Genomic DNA, 19045 nt, shown 5'->3' with positions numbered 1-19045 from the left:
GAAATAACACACTGGCAGGGAAAAAGAATTGCTCAGATGTACAAACACCACATGTCCAAATGTTTGCAGACACCTCTTCTAATTTACCTTGCACCCATTACTGACACAGTTTGTCTAGACCCTATGGAGAAGTATTGTCAATGGAATAGAACTCTCTATAGCAGATTAACTAGAACCTATTGCCACTATGCCTAATGCCAGGCGTGGGCTAGATAGCTATGCTCCATCCAATTCTTATGAGGTAGGTTGGGGAGGTGGGTATGAGGTGGGGTGGGGTGGTGATCATCCAACATTCTGACCTCACTAATACTCTTGTCGCTGAATGCCTTCAAAACCTCAGAGCAATGTTTTTAAAAATTTAGTAGAATGGATTTTTTCTGGACAGTAGAGACAGTTACTCCAACAACAGCAGGATGATGTCTTTATTAATACCCTTGATTTCAGAAGAAACAATGAATGTGCAGGAGTGAAGCAGTCATCAAGGCCAGGCGAGGAGCTATGAAATACTGATGCTGATGCTGTTGGTCGTATGTATTTTCCCACTTGAAAAGTATGACGTAAGCATTCCTTTTTAACCGTCAGTGTTTATATTTATCACAGTGGAATTATCTGAATAACAATACCTGAATATCCTGTGATGTCCATGGCCTTGAGGTTCCTGCACTTGATAACAGTTAGAGTAAGTCGTCCTGCAGTAGGCAGGTAGCATAGCGAGAACATGATTTCCCCCAGGTCCACACTCTCCTGTCGGAAACACACATATACATACACACGCATACATGAGTGTATCGATATTACTCAACAGTAAAAAGACTGCATAGGTAGGAAAAGTAAGAACCAAGTGAATCATTGACAACAGGACCTACTGGCAAAACAAACACACTGCATTTGATACCTCCATATACCTCCATGACGAACACTACACGAATAAGAGTTCTGCATATCAGCGAAATTTCATTTAACCTAAGGGTTGATTAAAGATTATAGAGCACAACTATATAGTTTCTGTCAAAATGAGCAATGCCTTTGAGTGGCGCATCTGTCTAAGCGTTATCTCTATCATTGGGAGATCAATCCACTGTGATGCACAGCCATCCAATTAAGTCTGAGTCAGAACGATAGATTGACCTCACTATCTCTGGGTGGGTTGGAGGCTCCCCCCTTCCCCACTCGACTGCTCAGTGTGATGCTAGTTGTAGTGGAAGCATCTGTTAGTTGATGTAACATATTTGGCAGATAGTGTTTTCCTCCAAGCATGTTCAGCTATCCAGTTTCTACCAGAAGACTCCAGAGACAAGAGTGCAAGAAGAAGAAAATGTATATTAAGAAAATTTGACAGTTTGATAGACAACAATAATTTTAAGACTTTAAAGTTAAAGTATTTGGTGTCGGCCCTGTCGTTGGCCCAGGTCTTGTAACATCTGGACACTTCCAGATCTTGCCCCTGGTCAACTGTGCGGTACCGAACTAGCGATAGTGGTGAGGAAGGAGCGAAAAGATGAAACGTCAGCATCTGAAGGCAGCAAGGTAGGTGTGTAATAGATGTCTTTTAAAGACAAGCGGAAGCTGGTGATTGGTTGAGGTAAAGGTGATGTAGCATTTGAGTCTTCTAGTAGAACTTTCAATAAAGCTTTTCATGAAAAAGGTATGGTACTGCTTTATGGCTCACAGAGGAAGCACCAGAGAACATGCAGAGAGGAGAATTACCACTTGAGAATGTCTTCTGATTTCACCAGACACTAGATGGCGCTCCCAAACGAGTCCAAAATGAATTGGTTAATATGGAGCAAAATCCTAGTTAATACATTTATTTCTTTACTGTAATGATCATGTACATGTGCAAATGTAGTTCCATTGCTTTCTGTGTTTTTTAGTGAAATACATTATTCTTCTTTCCAAATTTAAAAGAAGATCCTGGACACGTATTTAGATAATATTTATGTTTATAGCCGTTTAGCTCCATTTACCCCATTCCATAGGGACTCGCTTGTGGTCAATGCAGGCCCATGCAGTAATTTGTGATAAAACAGGGGAAATGGGATGTGATGAAGGTTCTCCACAAACTGTCTCTAAAAGCACATGCTAGCCTTTACCCCTTAGCACTGCTAGCAGCATGTGGTTGGAATTAACAATTAAAAGACTTTGGCCTTCAACTCTTTAGGAGTTTGCTAAACATGCTAGCCACAAATGAATATACGATGCCGGAGCAGTACAATCTGTATTCAAATAAAAAAGACCTTATTTGGTAGGAAATGACAACAGAAAATTTACCAACATGTTAGCATTAGCTTGTCACCATTTCTTAGTAGGTTAAAGGGAATTTTGCCAGTTTGCCAGTGTTTGACAGTAACTCAGAACGAATGCAATTGTTTGCATACTACTGATGGTCAGTGATCAATTGACCACCATTTACGAAAAAATACCAAAACTGTCAAAAGCTAAATGCAGTCAGTTACAAAATCTCCACAATGGCATTTTCACAGGAACAGCAATACCTTCTAAACTGTCAATGGTGGTCAATGTAAAAAGATGAATAAATCTTAGAGATTTTGGTCATTTTGCAGCATTTCTATTGGTCCATTTCTTTTTGATAGAAATGCAAAGGAAAATGTTTTTGTGCAACAGTGATGATACGGCAGAAACATCTTCAGCAAACTATATGATACAGAAAACTGTGACCTTTTAACCCCTTAACACAGAAAGGCTGCTTAAGAGGTTAGGTTATTATCCTGTATGATGTCAGTTGTTCTCCAAACATTGACATTTAGATCCCACTAAGTATGACAGACACCACTGGCACTTAGGATTAGTGCAAAGCTGTAGCTGGCATCTCTATCTAATGTGACAATGTAAAACCTTTCAAAATCACAGAGGAATTTGTCCCAATTGACTCTTCCCTCAACATTTGAGTTCTAGAAGTTCTCAGCTTCACTCTGATCATTGAAGTGGCCATGTCAATACTGTATGTAGACTAGTTCCATTCAATAACAGTATTTACTTGTTTTGTTCAGTGGTTGCTCAAGTCTCAAATCGAGAAGGTCTAATTTGGACATCGAGTCGAACAACTCTGCGGTTTCTATGGATATACTTACGCTTGGGGTCAAATGATTAGCCCTAGGAAACGTCTAGAATGCATACTTGCAGCTGTAGCTTGGCACTTCTGGCTGTAATGGCCGAGTTAAGTTTAATAAGCCTATGACTCAGCGTTGAAGTGTGAGGGCTGGACTGTTTGGACAGACAGAGCCACCATGGCCAATTAGCTGTTATGCCTCTCTAAGAAAAGATCCTCTCCTGGACACCAACCACCAACTCCAACCAGCCGCTAATTAAACGTCTGCACTTCCCAGCGTTTCAGACTCGTCATCAGGGGTGTAGCTTTCGGTGAATCAGCCGTCGCTTCCCTCTGAGCTAATCTGGGCCTGCCTGTTGGAGCCAGGTCACACCAGTGACGCAGACCTGAACCTGTGTGACAGTGACAGTTTCAGAGGCTGAGCCAGCCCACTCTGTCTGGATGCTAAGTCCATAAGACAAGAGGGTTAAGAGCGGGTATCTGGCCGTAGTTCCCGAGTCTCATCCTCACTACAGTTCTAAGAGAGCCGGAAATTCTAATCACTTTAAATGAGCCGGCTAAGCTGTTCTCTGATGGACAGGTCCCTTGATTCCACTCCTGTTGCAGCTTAACGTCTATCCACACTCTAAGGTGATTTACTGCAGCACGCGGAACCGTAATATCCAGGGACAGTGTTTAATAAAGCTGCTTGACGGAAGCGCCAAATGCCATGTGGCAAGAAAGAATGCTTGTTTAAGAAAAGTATAGCATAGAAAGTGCATAATATTGAATATTACAGCCAGTTACAGACGATTTAAGGCAAAGTGCATGCAGGAATACAAACTCCATTAGCCTACGTTTATTTAACGAGTTTCTTTGACCCTTTAACAGGTGTTGCAACGGCATGGTAGACCTTTTTTCATGATCAAACCGCTGTGATGAAACCGGTAAAACCAAATTTAAGCTGTTTTACCTTTTCCTGTCATTGAATAGTGTGTAATACAGATTCTTTCCACTCTATCCACAGATACCATTGTCTTAAAGCTGATTTAACAAAACAAATCAACTCAATATTAGCATGACCTGACTTGTCATACACATACTTTAAGCTACATGTGAAGTTCATGTAAGAAAAATAAATAAATAAATAAATAAATAAAATGTTATGTTCCACACCCCTTAACAATTATATTTTTGTTTAATGTATATGTTAAATGGCAGAAATGTGACAATAAGATCAATCTCTACCCTAAAAAGCATCTGTGACCACTCAGTTGAGTTGCTCAGTTAAGCTATACAGAATTGGATGCTAATATTAGCTTAGCTTAGCTAATATTAGCTTAACACCACAAAAGAATCTACCGCCAGTTTCCTTGCTAGACTGTTCTGTATGTGTTTTACTTTTGGTATATTTTGAAAGACATTTACTCTTTAGGTGATGAGATATAAGCTAGTAGTACTTATTATTTCTGATTTGGCCTTCTTAGTTGAGCCTTGTTTAGGAACACTGTGTATTGAATAGCTACAGCTGTTCAGCTATCTAGATAAATAGGTAGCTATAAACATTACATGTCACTCTAACATGTGTAGAAGGCTGTATTTGAAGGGATGGACATATTGGCTCATGTCTTATTTGGAACAGTATACTTGATTATATTCTACTTGTGACTCTTCTGTAATACTTGTTAGTTCATGCCTGGAATTACCCTAACTGGGCGAGTCAACCAGCTGGTTGACTTGCATATTCGCTTTCTGATTGGGTCATCCAAAAAGATAAAAGATAAAAATGAATAAATAATGCACAAGTTACCCAAATAATTAAAGTCAGGTGTCATACATTCATAGCCTGACAGAAACAGTAGACCTCAGACTACCTCAGACCTCAGACTACAGAACTCAGCAGTGGTCTGATCCTTTTAGTCTGATTAAGTCCCTAATGTTGGCTCCCTGTGTGTGTATGTGCGCATGCTGAACTGCTAGAGAGCAATGAGGGGTGAAAAGATAGAGGTGGAAGCCCCCTGCTGTGACAACAATTCATCTCTCTCCACAAAGTCGACTGGGCCGAGATTAAACTGACAGCATGACTGCAGCTCTCTTCATATCAAAACATGCTGTTTAATTCTGTTTAACTGCCATGAAGACAAAGCTACAGTTCACTCCTGGTTTATTTCCCCTGAATCACACTGATCAGCCATAACATTAAGAACACTGACAGGTGAAGTGAAGAACAGTGATTACTTGGTTACAATTGCATTTGCCAAATGATGCACTCTCCATATTAAGCAGCATAAACATCTGAGGTACTGAGATATGCAAGAGCCAAATTGTGATGGCTTGATGACTGGGTCAGAGCATCTCCAAAACATCAGGCAGGTCTTGTGAGGTAAACTTGTGAGAAAAAAGTGGTCAATAGAAGGGCAACTGGTGAACCAGCGACAGGGTCATAGGTACAGAGGGAATGCAAACCACACCATCTGATCTGATCCCTCAGGAGAGCAACTGTAGCAACTGTCCATGCCTTGACGAATCAGAGTTGTTTTGGTGGCATGAGGGGAACCCACACTAGTCAGATGGTTTTAATGATGTATATCCCATCAATATTACTGACAGAGGAAAAATGGGGGAGCAAATGAGGGACCTCCAAAACAAGGTTATGAAGTAGCATTTGTGAAAGAGCTGGGAATTTACAGGCTACTGTTGAAGACTTTTCAACCATTTACTTGGTCTGGATGATAGAACTTCCATTTCCATCCACTCAACACAAGAGTCAATCAGAGGACAAGAGCCTAATTCAAGGGGTTGTTATAATAAAGGCAGTCACAGGTATTAAGCATTTCTTTATATCCACAATATCATCTTTTACATTTCATTTTCATTTTACATGACTACATGGTCAGTATTCACTTAATATCAGTGGTCATATTATTGCTGTTCAGAAGCACGAGTTTCATCATCAAAGGAAAATCTAACTAGAAAGCCCCCTGGTAAACTAACCCAATTCAAATAGGGCTGTAGACTGTTTTTGGAAGCTTTTTTCCCCCACAATTTTTATACCCCTATACATACTAAAATCATACTTGATTTTTACCCAAAGAAAATACACCAAAACATGATTGGTGTGGACCAAGTTCATTCCTTGTCTTTGCTTCCAGGGTTTTAATACCCAGACCTATATCCTCTACACTTGGCAGACCAAACAGGAACATACCCGTCAAGTCTTTCCAAGCCAACATCAAGCCATTTGGTGCCTGAAACATAAATCTCCTACAGCAATGGAAAATGTAAGGGAACATCTTATTGTGGGCTTGACTGAGTGTTAAAACAATTTCTTTAGGAAGGATACCCAAGGTGGCGCAGTTGGCAGCCAGATCTCTGAAAGGCTCCGTTTGCCTCTGGTTATAAAGATAATGGGAATTGATTTGACAAGGTGTTATTTTTTCCGTTGTTGTTGTTCTTGTTTTTGACAGAAAATGTCCTGAATTGCGTGTCACGAAGCAAAGTGGGCTTTGAGGGTTTTTTTAAGGGGCTGCAAATGCCAGACACATTAAGCTTCCTGGCTTGTCAATGAGATGATTCATGATGAAGCAGTCCCTGTAATGAACGTGAAACCATCTAAAAGCTATCTTGTGCTAGCCTTCTCCGGGACTGTGTCTCTAATTTGCGTCCATCAGTTCTTTTCCATAATTTAATGGACCAAAGGATCTGGTTTATTTTGTCCTATGCAGAGTGTGATTTCTTGGCAGCAACACTGTCAGGACTAGTAGTGCAATAAAGTTTTCCCATTTAGGAATGACTAGTCACCTTGCATGTTTAATGTGGTATTAACTTCAGGCTCCTGCAGATGGCATTGCACAAGGATGATTGGGCTTTAAATATCTGTGGGGTGTGTGATGGGATTCACAGATTGAGAAGAGGTGGGACAGTGCAATGAATGTCTTGTTGGATGTGTGGAAAATGGGTGGTGAAGAAGATGTCAATGATTGGCAAAAAGGAATGATTGCATTTGGGCTTGTCAAAGTCCACAGTATGAAGGAAGTGGCTGAATCTACAGGTGTATGGGACTACCAGCAGAGGCAAAAATGGGCAAAAATGGCAAACATTCTAGCCCCAGGAAATTCTGGAAATTGTGGAAAAATATGAAAGGACGAAACTGATGGAAAGGGACTGCCAGTTGGTTTCATGGCATGTGAATGAAAGTCGCTTCACTTCCAGGCAAGAATTGCTCCCAGATGTCAACACTGGTCCTTCACCACTTCTGAAAATCTGAAGGAACACTTTTTAATCACAAGCCATAACTTTGTTTTTCGGCCTCAATTTGGACAAGAATTTCCTGTAGACTGGGACTTTTGCCACTGCTGGTAGACCTGTATGACCATACGCTTCCATACACCTGCAGATTTAGCTACTGCCACTGGCCTTTGGCATGCCCAAATGCTATCACTCCATTTAGCCAATCATTAATATCTGCTTTGTTAGCCATTTTCCCCACATTCAACGAGACACTCACTGCACTGTACCACTTCTTCTCAATCTATGATTCCCGCTGCACAACCTGCAGGTATTTATAGCCCAACGCCATCTGCAGGAGCCTGAAGTTACTACCACATTTAACACTACCACCTTAAATGCTTTGTACAGGGAGCTTAAAAGTCAAGTTTTCGTTCCAGCAAATCAACCTCACAGGTGTGAGAAGGTTCTTTGTTCTGACACCCTCTAGTTGTGCTGAATCCAGCCATCACTGAGGACCTCGTGATGGCAGTGACTGGCTGGCACTGGCTCTCAACCTTGGCCAGCTTGTGTCTCAGTGCTCTTCCCATTTAGCAACTAATTAAGTGTAAACGGCTCATTTCGACAGAACCTTCTGGGCCACTGTACAGATCTTTCATTTCTCACATTCTTGGAGAAAGTATGGGAATGCCTTCGCTTCCTTTTGGCAAGCGCTTAGTGTCTGCAGGGTGCTCGCAGCGTTTTGGCCTGCCTGGCTCAACAGCATGTGCGCTTTGTTAAAGGGGCAAACAATTCTCTGACACCAAGGCAATAAGTGGAGATTTATTGATCTGCTCCTAAGAGTAGAGGCTGACATCTGGAGACAGAAGAATGAGATGTATTGATGAAGCGCTGTAAACATACCTCAAGGCTGCTTAACAGCAGTCTCGGAGGTAAATGTTACTCATACTACTCTCACAAGAAATGCATTTGTTTAGCGGCAGGTGATACATCATCAATACCAGTATATTGTGGTATTGTCACAAAGATATAGTTTTTTTGGTTGTATCAATATTTAAGTGATCAATAAAAGAGTCAGTTTTAGTTTTCCAGTTCCATTTTGTGCACTTTACTCATCGATTCAAGACTTTTCCTGCTAAGTACTATAAATATATAAATATATATAAATATAATAGTTGCACTGGCCACTAAACCAGTAAAGCTTGAGGCCGGAATATTGTGATTTAGAGCATCTCCAGCATGGCTTGGTCTTGTGGGTTGGGAAATCTAGTTCAAGTAAGGACTACTGGTAAACTGGAAACATGATAATGGGCATGAAGAGAGGCAAGCTCGTCTGTTCCAAACCACAAAATTAGTGCTGGCTAGGTCTGGTCTTGTGGAATCCATGCCTCAACCAGTCAGAGCTGTTTTAATGGCACAAGGGGATCAACAAAATATTGGACAGGGGGTTTTAATGCTATGGCTTATTGGTGTAAAGTCCATGAATATTACTGAAGAAAGCAAATTGATAGTTCAAATGAGAGAGCCTTCATAAACAGGTGTCCACTCTTAAAAATAAAGGTGTAGAAATTGATCTTTGAGCAAAGCCATAGAAAAACCTATTTTGGTTTTGTAAAGAACCATGCTTGTCATAGAAATGTGGGCATGTGGAGAACCTTTAAAAGACCCCCAAAAATTGTTCTTTATTGATTAAAATATAACTCTTTTACAAACTTGGTTCTTCATGGAATCAAAAGTGGTTATTCTATGGCATCCCTCAAAGAAACTTTTGTAGCCCCTTTATTTTTTAGGTGCCACAATGGGTTTCAATACTCTGACTCTAACCTTAAAATATTTGTGGCCAGAATAATGAAAACACGCTTATCACATTTACATTGAATTATAAATGACCAAGCAGGGCTCAGTATCAGTGGCTTCAGTGCCACATGGTAACTGAAATTTGTTTACTGTTTATTCCCATCTGCAGGCTAGAACTCCCCTTGGCGTCTCCAGACTGGGAGGGTTTCAATAATTGAGCTTCATCCCCTGCTGGGATTTGAACTCATGATCTAATCACAACTGATGAGCATCACTTGTGAGACCAGTGTGGAGCTGTGAAATGACACTACACACCTCTCTGTTCTTTCTAGGACACCAAATTGTACATGGTTTCGCAGCTCTGGAGTGGTGCAGCTGTCTAACTGCTGGCTTGTCAGGAGATCAGGGGATTGTAAGTTTAAATCCCATCAACATCACAGCCCTCAATGGTTGGGAGTCTGAGAATGGGAAAGCATTGGAAATCTACAGACAGGAATAAACAGTAGGAGGACTGAAGGAGAGGAACACAGACTAAACAGACGTTTTTGAGTCTAATCGAGACACTTGGCACTATGTGAGTTTGGAGAACTTTTGACTAAACTAAGTTGTGTTAACTCAAAAAACTTTGTAATTAGTTTTCTTTCATTTTAAATTTGGCCTACCTTTAAACTGAATACATCAAAATTCAGAATTTGTTTTCAGTAGGCCTTTTATCAACAATATATTAATTACCCATTTGTGTCTCATCTAATCCTTCACAATGTCCAAATGTCCCTCACAAATGAGCCTCCAATCTGCCATGAACCTCCTGACCCACCCTCAGCAATCAGTAACCAATAGGAGCCATTGTGTGTGCTGTGCAATCCCAGGCCCGCAGTGTCAGTCCATTACTTAAAATGCTCTATCTTCTATATACCTTTAATGAGGACAGATGATTGGGATAGAGTCTGACCTGACTTTAATTAGGCTCATGTTACGCTCTGCCTCTGGGAAATTGCTGAATGCTGGGGAAACTTCACACCAATAAGCCTCTGCACCCCTTAGCATCCACTTACTGACACCGGTGAATCTAATAGATCTGAGTCAGTGCGTTTGCTAATCTTAATACAGCACATGCACACTGTCCAGTATGATCAATAGAATGTTGGCTGGGCTTCGATTCAGGGACCCCGTGTGTGTGTGTCTCATGAACCATGCAGTTTTGCAGTCTGAATAACTGCAGTTTAAAACTGTCAAAGCGTAAAACAAATCTATTGCTAAATAAAACTGTGTGTTAAAACTACCGCGGGTGTATGATGTTTATCTCCATCAGCGGTCATGTTAAGTGGGCATTGTAGTAGCCGAGCTGGATCGAAGTGGATTTGTGCAGCATTAATTAACTTCACCATTAAGCTTCACCGAGGTCTCCAATTTATGTAAAGTGGATTGTTTAAAAAGGCAGCTTTACTACATTGGATGAGTGTTTAGAGGATGTTTGGCTTAAAATCACAGTTTTTGAAGACTTTGAAAGTATTTTTACAAACTTCTATTACCAGGGAATATATATATATATATATATAAGCCCATAATACAGCCCAGTTAAGGCATTTTCAAGTCAGTTCTGACAGTGGCAAGCATACTGTGAGCCATGACTCATTTAGGCCTCTGGGCAATACTTTCTATGGCATTCACAACCTACTGTGATAAATGTTTGAACAGTCTTTCTACTTTGGACTACAACTTGGCACATAAAGTGTGGCAGCCACATTCAACCCAGAAATCAGACGAGTCCAGGCCAAATACAGGTAAACTGGGACACTTATGGGTCATTTAGGCCATGGCAAGTGCGGCACTGTGGCCCAAAACCGGCCCAGCTGTTGCAGCCACATTACACTTCACTTCCAGTCCGCTTAAGGTACACCAGAATGACAATGACAATGTCAACAGCAGACAATTCTGGGCCAAATACAACCCAGTTAAGGCCCTGGGTCACTTATGGCAATAGGGAATATATTGTGGGCCAACACTGTCTCAGCTGTGACAGCCACATTGGGCCAAATACAGCTCAATTTAGGCACTTATGGATCAATTATGGCAAGGGTAAATGTATAGATTGTAGCTCTGTCAGCTACAATCAACCCAGATAGAACTAGATTCTGAACCAAATACAGCCCCGTAAAGGCACTTATAGGTTAGTGACCCAGCTGTGGCAGCCACAATGAACCTAAATAACAGACAGTTCAAGGCCAAATACAGTCCAGTTGAGATACTAGTGGATCAGCTATAGCAAGTACTGGGTATAGCAAGGTACTGTGGACGAGAACTGGCCCAGCTGTAGCAGCCACATGCAAAGCAGACAGCAGACGATTCTGGGCCAAATGCTGCCCAGTTAAGGCACTGGAACAGTAATGACAATATGTCAAGTGCATTGTGGGCCAGAACTGCTAATCCAGATAGCAGATGATTCTGGGCCAAATTCAGCTCAGCTGAAGAACTTGTGGTTCATATATGGCAATTGCAGGTGCGCTTTATGCCAGAACTTTATGCCCAGATGTGGCAGCCACATTCAACCCCGATAACATTCTGGGCCACTACAGAAATGGGGATTGTATTGTGGCCAAAACCATTTGAACTCACAGGCCCACATGCGATGTGAAATCTGTGTCTGTACAACACTTCTAATGGTTGCCAACTGTCGCTGTGCCCAGATTCTCTCCCTGGTTTGTCATGGCATTTGCAACCTACATGTAATTTAGTGTGTAAACAGTTTTTATACTTTGTATAACTGTAGCCAGCAGTTTTGTGGATCGTCTCAGATGTATTCCACTGTTTTTCAGATGGGTCTCTATGTGGAATTTGCAGAATTAAAATAACTATGTGTAGTAATCAACCATATGCTACAGCTGGAGCAGATGGAGATCAGGCTGAGAAACCGAGGAACTGACAGCAGAGCAACAGCATCGGCCCAGAAATAAAAAAAAGGCTTTCTTACAGTGGTAGCGTACTGAATGTCCCTCCAGATGGAAGTCTCCCGGGAGAGATCGGAATCCTCCAGCAGGTTTTCCAACACAACTTCGCCGATCATGTCGTGGCGGGAGAACCGGTCAAAGTCGAAAACGCTGAGGTGGAGCTTCCTGACGGGTAGCTCGTCATAGGGCACTGGGAACTGAAAGGACTCGTTGAATGTGGGGTTGAGTGTCTTGCGGTGGACCCGTGTCTGGAACTTCTTGCGGTCGGGCAGCAGGTAGATCTTAACGTAAGGGTCCGAGCTTCCGCACAGATCCTTAGCCGGCAGGTCGAAGGCTTTGAGGATGTTTACCAGCAGCATCTCGTTCTCGTAGTCGTAGCGGAGTGAGAAATTGATCTTGCCGCAGTTCTTGCCACCTCCATTCTTGGCAGACTCCTCGCTCTCCAGAGTGGCCTGCTTGTACAGTTCAGGCTTGATCCGACCAATGCTGGTGGGCTGCTCATCCACGTCCACGTAGTCGTTCCCCAGGTCCAGGCTGCCAACCTGCATCTGACGGGGCAGGTGACGTTTAAAGGAACTGTGCCTGTGGTAAGAGCAAGAGGGAGAGAGAGAGGAAAATGAAATAATGCTGTTTTGTTCAAGGAATCGGCAGATTGTCTTGGATTTTTCTTATTAGATTTGGACCCCCAACATTTACTTATACCCAGCCCACTAGTGAAAGCCCTGTTAGTCACTGTCAAAACTAGCAACCTATCAAAACTTTGGCACGAGTGTGTATCAGTAAGACTGGTGAGTAGCCTATCTCCTTCAGAATCTGCTGGACATTGGAAAACGGTTTGCTACATGAACCATGTCTTGTGACCACAGTTAGTCCCAGTTAAGACAAATACAGGCCATTTATGGAATGGCAAGTGTATTGTAGACCAAAACTGGCCCAGCTGTGGCAGCCACATTCAGATAGCCCAGACAGCAGACGATTTTGAACCAAATACAGCCCAGTTAAAGAACACCAGTCATGGCAATGGCAAGCAGATAGTAAACGATTCTGAGCCAAGTACAGCCCAGATAAGTCAGTAATGACAATAGCAAGTGTATTGTGGACCAAAACTGGCCCAGCTGTGGCAGCCATGTTCAACCCAGACAACCGATTCAATTATAGCACCTACGGGTCAGTTGTGTCAATGGGAAATTGTATATCGTGATTACAGTTTCCATTGCCAAGAAGTGAAAGGGGAGTCAAAAAGCGAGGTACAAGAAAGTAAAAGTAGAGAAGGAGAGGGGTATCCATGCTAGGCCAAAGGCTGACCCTAACTGACCAGCTTTACCATCCCTTTAACTAGCTAATCTCACCCTGGGCTGTCAGGATATCTGCACTATTCAGTAAGGCTCTAGAATAGTTGGAAAAAAAATCCAATGCTGCTGTTGTAATGCAAAAACAAAGCTATGCTATGTGATTCTATGCTGCGCTATGCTATGTGCCTTATCAAATTATTCATGAAAGGAAAATCAGCTTGGTTCAATCGTGTGACCCTGTCTGGACTCAAGACTCAAGCCGTGCCCTCAGAGCCTTAAGATGTAGACCACATCTTCAGCCCAGGACCCCATGAACATGGCTTACGACTTATACCACAGTGGCGCTGCTGACAGCTGATGTGGTAGTGATGCCAACACTGTGATACAGCTGAAAATACTGTAGTGGCGACGATACAGCGTTGTGCAAGGCCGCCAGCTTGCGAGGTACCAATGCTCAGCTGCAATAGTAATGCTAATGCTGTGGCAGTGATGCTAACACTGCGGTAGCGATGATAACACAGCAGTAGATATGCTGGCCGAGGCCAACCTTAGCTTACTTAAGATTACATCTCCTCTCGGCAACACATATACTTGTTAGCTTTGTGGACAATTTGTGAGGGAACTGTGTTAAGTCAAGCTCAATTTTAGTGATTAGCCATGTCTCACTATCACCGTCAGTGCCATTGTCTGTGAGCAGATTTTGCTTAAACTGTAAAAAGTACAGATATTACACAGATGCATCCTGGATTATAATGGATATGGATCACACAGTAATTGCTCAAATTACAGCACCTCCTCAGGTAAAACTAGCCCAGCTTTACAGGGCTTCACTGATCAGCTAGGAAATGGCCAAGCAGTAAAAGAAAGTAGTGGGCTGTAAAACTCACATCAGTTTCATAAGAAACATAAGAAGAGGAGAATAGAAAGGGAATTCGGGGTGCAAGTGACATCTAATGAAATATTAAATAATATTCCAGAACTAAGCAGCCAGTATTAATGCCTGATATGCCTTCTTTTATTCAACATTTAACAGTTACTATTAACAGCGCTGTCGGCTCCAGTGGGGGTGTAATTAATTTCACTGCAATTGCTTTCCTCCGCCATTCGTAATGAGCAGCAGCAGAAGATTTCAGTGCCAAAATAACAGTGAGGTTCTGGAGGGCAGCAGCAGCAGCATGAAGCTAAATCAGATGTTACACTTTGACGTGCAAATTAAACACGGCAGGGTCTTTCTGGAGGAACGAGAACCGGGCTCTGATTCAGTTGCAGGAAAGATTAAGCACCTTCCAATTAAATGGACATGCACAAACAGCACTTGTTCTGGGATTATGGCCCAGTTACGCATCAAAAGAGCTTTTCCGTAGCTATAAAAAAAAAGATGCGTGGTTATGGACTAACAACCTGCCCGTAGAAGATCATCAACTGGAAAAGTTTGATGTATGCTTTATTTAAGGAGATGAGATTGGAAGTGTGGGCAATTTGACCATTAAATAAAGGCACACAGAGCCTGGTAACTGCTAAATTCATTCATTTCAAGAAAGACTGGTTAGTGTGAACCATGCAGACAACGTCCAGACGACCTCAGAAGATATATAAAAGCTATAAAAGCATTGCTAAAGATCTGTGTGGTGTCTCGCCGTAAACCAGCCAGCTCATCCAATTATTCATGAGCCCACCATGCATGTTTCAATCATGTGACCCTGCCTGGTAAAGGATTCAAGCTGTGCCCTCAGAGCCTTGAGATGTGGATCACATATCTACTAGTTTATAGATGTGAAGGGCCCAGGACCTAACGAGGCAAGGCCAGGAGCCGCCTCACCATCGTAGCACGGCGCCGGCTTGTATGGTAGCAATGCTAACTCCAAGATAGTGATGCTAACGCTGCGGCAGTGATGCTAACACAATGGTAGCGATGCTAAAACTGCAGTAGAGATGCTGGGGAAGGCCAACCTAGTGTGAACCATGTCTCGATGCAGACAACCTTCAGAAAACCTCAGAAGACATGTGTTGTAGAGACACATGAGGCTGGAAAAGGCTGCAATAGCAACCCTGAAGATTTGTGCAAATTGTCTGCAAAAGGAGAAAATTAAGGACTGTTTGGAGCTGCTTTGCTGTCTCAGTGCCTGGACACCTTGCGATAGTTGAAAGTGCACTGAATTTAAAGGTGTATCAAAACAAATAACACGACCTCAAGCTGAAGAGACACTCTGCGATGCCACAAGACAATGCTATAGGAAAGCCTCATTTATTTATGGCTGAAGGCTGAAGACTAGCCTAAGGTCAGTTGTCAGTTGTGCTCTCTCCGGCTCCGGCTGCTGATGGCAAAAATCATGACCCTGGATTCGAACCCACGTTCCTCAGATCATAGTGGCAGGAAAACATGACAAGATTTTGATTCCATTGTGGACTGGCTATCAATACAACAAAAAAAATCCCAATCTAGGGATAAGTAGATGAGTTAAAGAAACACATGCTGGCTAATAAAACTTTACAGCTGATTTATGAACCTTTTATAACTGATTAAATGAACATTAAAGTGCAGCAATCTTGCACGTAGATACTTTAACCATAAGCCTTGAAGTCATTTAAGGAACCATTACATGAAATTACACCCCTCAATAAAGCATGTTTTTCTCATCCCTCATAAGGTTTATGGTATCATCAACTATCAAACTGTTCTGCCTCTAAAATTGATGTCTTTTACAGGCAGATTATTAAACCCCCTCAGTGTTATGCATGTGTGTAGGCAAGTCAGTTCCCCAAAGTCCTATAAAGTAATCAGGATTTCAGACAAAGGCCTTTTCAGCAGCAGTAGCAGTACCAGCACTGTTGTGTCTGGTCTCCCTGGTGAAGCAGTCACCTGATACAGGCTTAGTGATCTGAATGTAAATCAGTTGCATATGTGTGTGGTTGTGAGGTATTTGGTTTACGCATTCCCATAAAGGGTTTAAGCCTTAAACTTGCAATCCTCATTAGTGATAATAACAGCATGTTGCCATATGACACTTTTTACCTCCCAACCCTCTCAAAAGCTCAAAAGCAAAACCCATGTGAATAAAGCAGAGCTGTAACGAATATGGAGGCAAGGCTAAAAAGGATAAAAGCTAAAAGATCGACGCAAGCACTGATGCTGTCATCTGGTGCAAGGGCTCCTCTGGAGCTGCTAAAAGCCAATGCTATGCCAACCGAAGCACGTACCGATGCTGTTATGCGGCGAGAGGACGCCTCTAGAGTTGCTAAAAGCTAATGATAGCCTGATCAAAGCAAAGAAGACACCTTCTTGTCCAGTGTCCAGGGCCTCTGGAACTGCTGAAAATGAACACTAGGTGGACTGAAGCAGACAGTGATGCTGTTATCTGGCACAAGGGCACCTCTGGAGCTACTACAAGCTACTGCTAGGTTGACCAAAGCAGACATTAATGCTGTTAGCCTGATCAAAGCAAGCACTAATGCAGTGACCTGACATGAGGACGCCTCTGGAGCTGCTATAAGCTGAAGGTAGACCAACTAAAGTGGATATCAGCACTGTTACCTGGTGCGAGGATGATTCTAGAGAGGCTAAAAGCTAACACTAGGCCGACCAAAGCAAGCACTGATTCTGTTAGTAGGCATTAGGACTCCTCTGGAGTTACTAATAGTTAAAAGGCAGACTGAAGCAGATTTGGATGCTGCCATCTGGCACAAGGATGCCTGTGGAACTGCCAACAGCTAACGCTAGGCCAACTGAAGCAAGCCCTGATTCTGTTATCTGGCACGAAGATGCATCTGTAGCTGTTATAGGCAAATACTAGGATGACCAAAGCGTTATTTCGTTCGTGAGAGCTCCCTCATTGGTCTGCTGTTGCTATGGGCACTCGCTGTGACTGACCAACAAGTTAGCATGCTCTTATTAACTCCTCCAAAAGGCGCTCCTCCTATTCCAGTCCCAGAGGGTGTTTAATCAGTCAAACCAGAGCAGCAGCTGTAGAGAACTCTATCAGCCGTCTAATTCATCCAGAGGTTGTTTTGGAATGGAACAAGGGGTTGTTAATAAGTGAGTGATAAATGGCGAGTGTGGCGCGAGAGCGTGAGATTCGAGTTAACTGTAATGCTACAAAATGTTAATATCAGTCAGGCCCCAATATAAATAACTGAAGGTATGAATATTAATGTGTGTGTGTAACTTGGAGGCTGACCCCTGCCGCTTGATGTTGGGCCACAACTGCATATGGATAAAGCGTTTGTATTCGTTTCTAAAGATGAAAGGCTTGGGTTGTAAGCCCTGTGTTTAGTCATGCTTGAATATGCATGTTATATGTGCGGGTTACCTTGTGGATGAGGCTGGCTCGGTGGTTTGCCTCTGCATGCGCTGTGTGCGCCGCAGGAAATGCTCCCTCATGGACAGTTGCACTTCGGCCGGAATGTCAGGCGACGTGTGGCTGATCTTCACCGCTGCCTCCAGGAAGCCCACGGGCGACAGGGAGTCCTTCACCTTCTCCGAGGCCATGCCGATCAGGGGCTGCTGCGGGCTGGACAGGAGGGAGGCCGGCTGCAGGGAGAGACACAATTAAAATGCAGAAATGAACAATATAATATTTATATATAATAGCTCTCTTGCTTGTTATTTGAATGACACACTTCAGCAAGATACCTCATTCATAAATGCTAATAAATGTGGTGCATAAAAAATTAAGAAGAAGGGGGTGACCAGAGGATCGCTGGTTCATCAGCAGCCAGAGCCTGAGAAAGCACAATTGGCTTCGCTCTTTCCTGGTGGGTAGATAGCCCTCTCTTTCTCGCCCCACATCCTTTCAGTGTGATGCTGGCCAACATAGGCATCTGCTAGCCAATGCGTCAGAGCTGGGTACCCGGGTGCTTTCCTTTGAGTGTGCTAGTTGCCTGGTTGCATTGGCAACAGTTTGTAAAAGAGGCGGTGGCTGGGTGCGCTTGTTTCAGAGGAGGCATGTGTTAGTCCTCAACGTCCCAGCATTGGGAGCATTACATGTGATGGGGGGAGAGTACTAACGAGTGAGTTGGGTAATTGGGTATTCTTAAATTGGGGAAATAAAAAAATAAATAAATACATAAATAAATAAATAAGAAGATGGTGGAAGGACTGTTTTCTAGATTTTTCAGATTTCCTCATTCCCAATTCCCACCCACTAGCTAGGACCAACATCCAATGCTACCCACTGGGATGATAGAGGGAAGCTACCACCACTTTTGTATGAACTGTCTCAACAAACTTAGAGGAGAGCACTACCTGCCAATTTTGTTCTGTTACCTTAGCAAACAGACACCAGGACTGGGTAGCACTGTGCTAGGTGATGGTTGGAGAAGAAAGGCCATCCATCCAACTCAGAGAGCATGAGACCAAGTATGTGCTCTCAGACCTCTCTCCATGGATGACATGGATCACTGGAGAGCCAGGTCATGATCTTCTGATGCTAAAGCCAAAGCTTAAGGTTTTTAAGGTCTAAGGAAGTGGATATAAAGGTTCTTTGCCTATTTTAAGGTTTTTCACACTCACATCTATACTGCAAAAAATGGTTCTTCTGTGGCATCCCTCAAAGAACTTTTTGTAGAACCTTAATTTCTAACTTGGTTCCATTCTTTTGGTTCAGCATCTGCTCTACCTTGTTGTTGCTTCACCTCTAATAAAACAGCAGCTAACAATGCTATACTGATAGATCTGGGATAGAACAAGCTGCACTGCAGTTCTACAGGGCTCTCAATAATTGAGCAGTTGTATT

At 42.7% G+C, this 19045-nt stretch overlaps 1 protein-coding gene across 1 annotated transcript in view; it reads right to left on the bottom strand.

The window, feature by feature from the left end:
* The window catches only part of syt6a (synaptotagmin VIa), a 106483-nt gene that overhangs the window by 12366 nt on the left and 75072 nt on the right, over positions 1–19045 (bottom strand). Inside the window, exons 3-5 of the mRNA XM_072656404.1 lie at positions 17621–17841; positions 12045–12603; positions 624–744 (exon numbers count right to left, since the gene is read on the bottom strand). Coding sequence (XP_072512505.1) covers positions 624–744; positions 12045–12603; positions 17621–17841 — 901 coding nt within the window. The remainder of the gene's footprint in view (positions 1–623; positions 745–12044; positions 12604–17620; positions 17842–19045) is intronic.

Source organism: Salminus brasiliensis, chromosome 14 (assembly GCF_030463535.1).
Source record: "Salminus brasiliensis chromosome 14, fSalBra1.hap2, whole genome shotgun sequence".
Lineage (NCBI taxonomy): Eukaryota > Metazoa > Chordata > Actinopteri > Characiformes > Bryconidae > Salminus > Salminus brasiliensis.
Note: the sequence above shows the minus strand (reverse complement) of the source record. Positions and strands in the feature narration are given on the sequence as shown.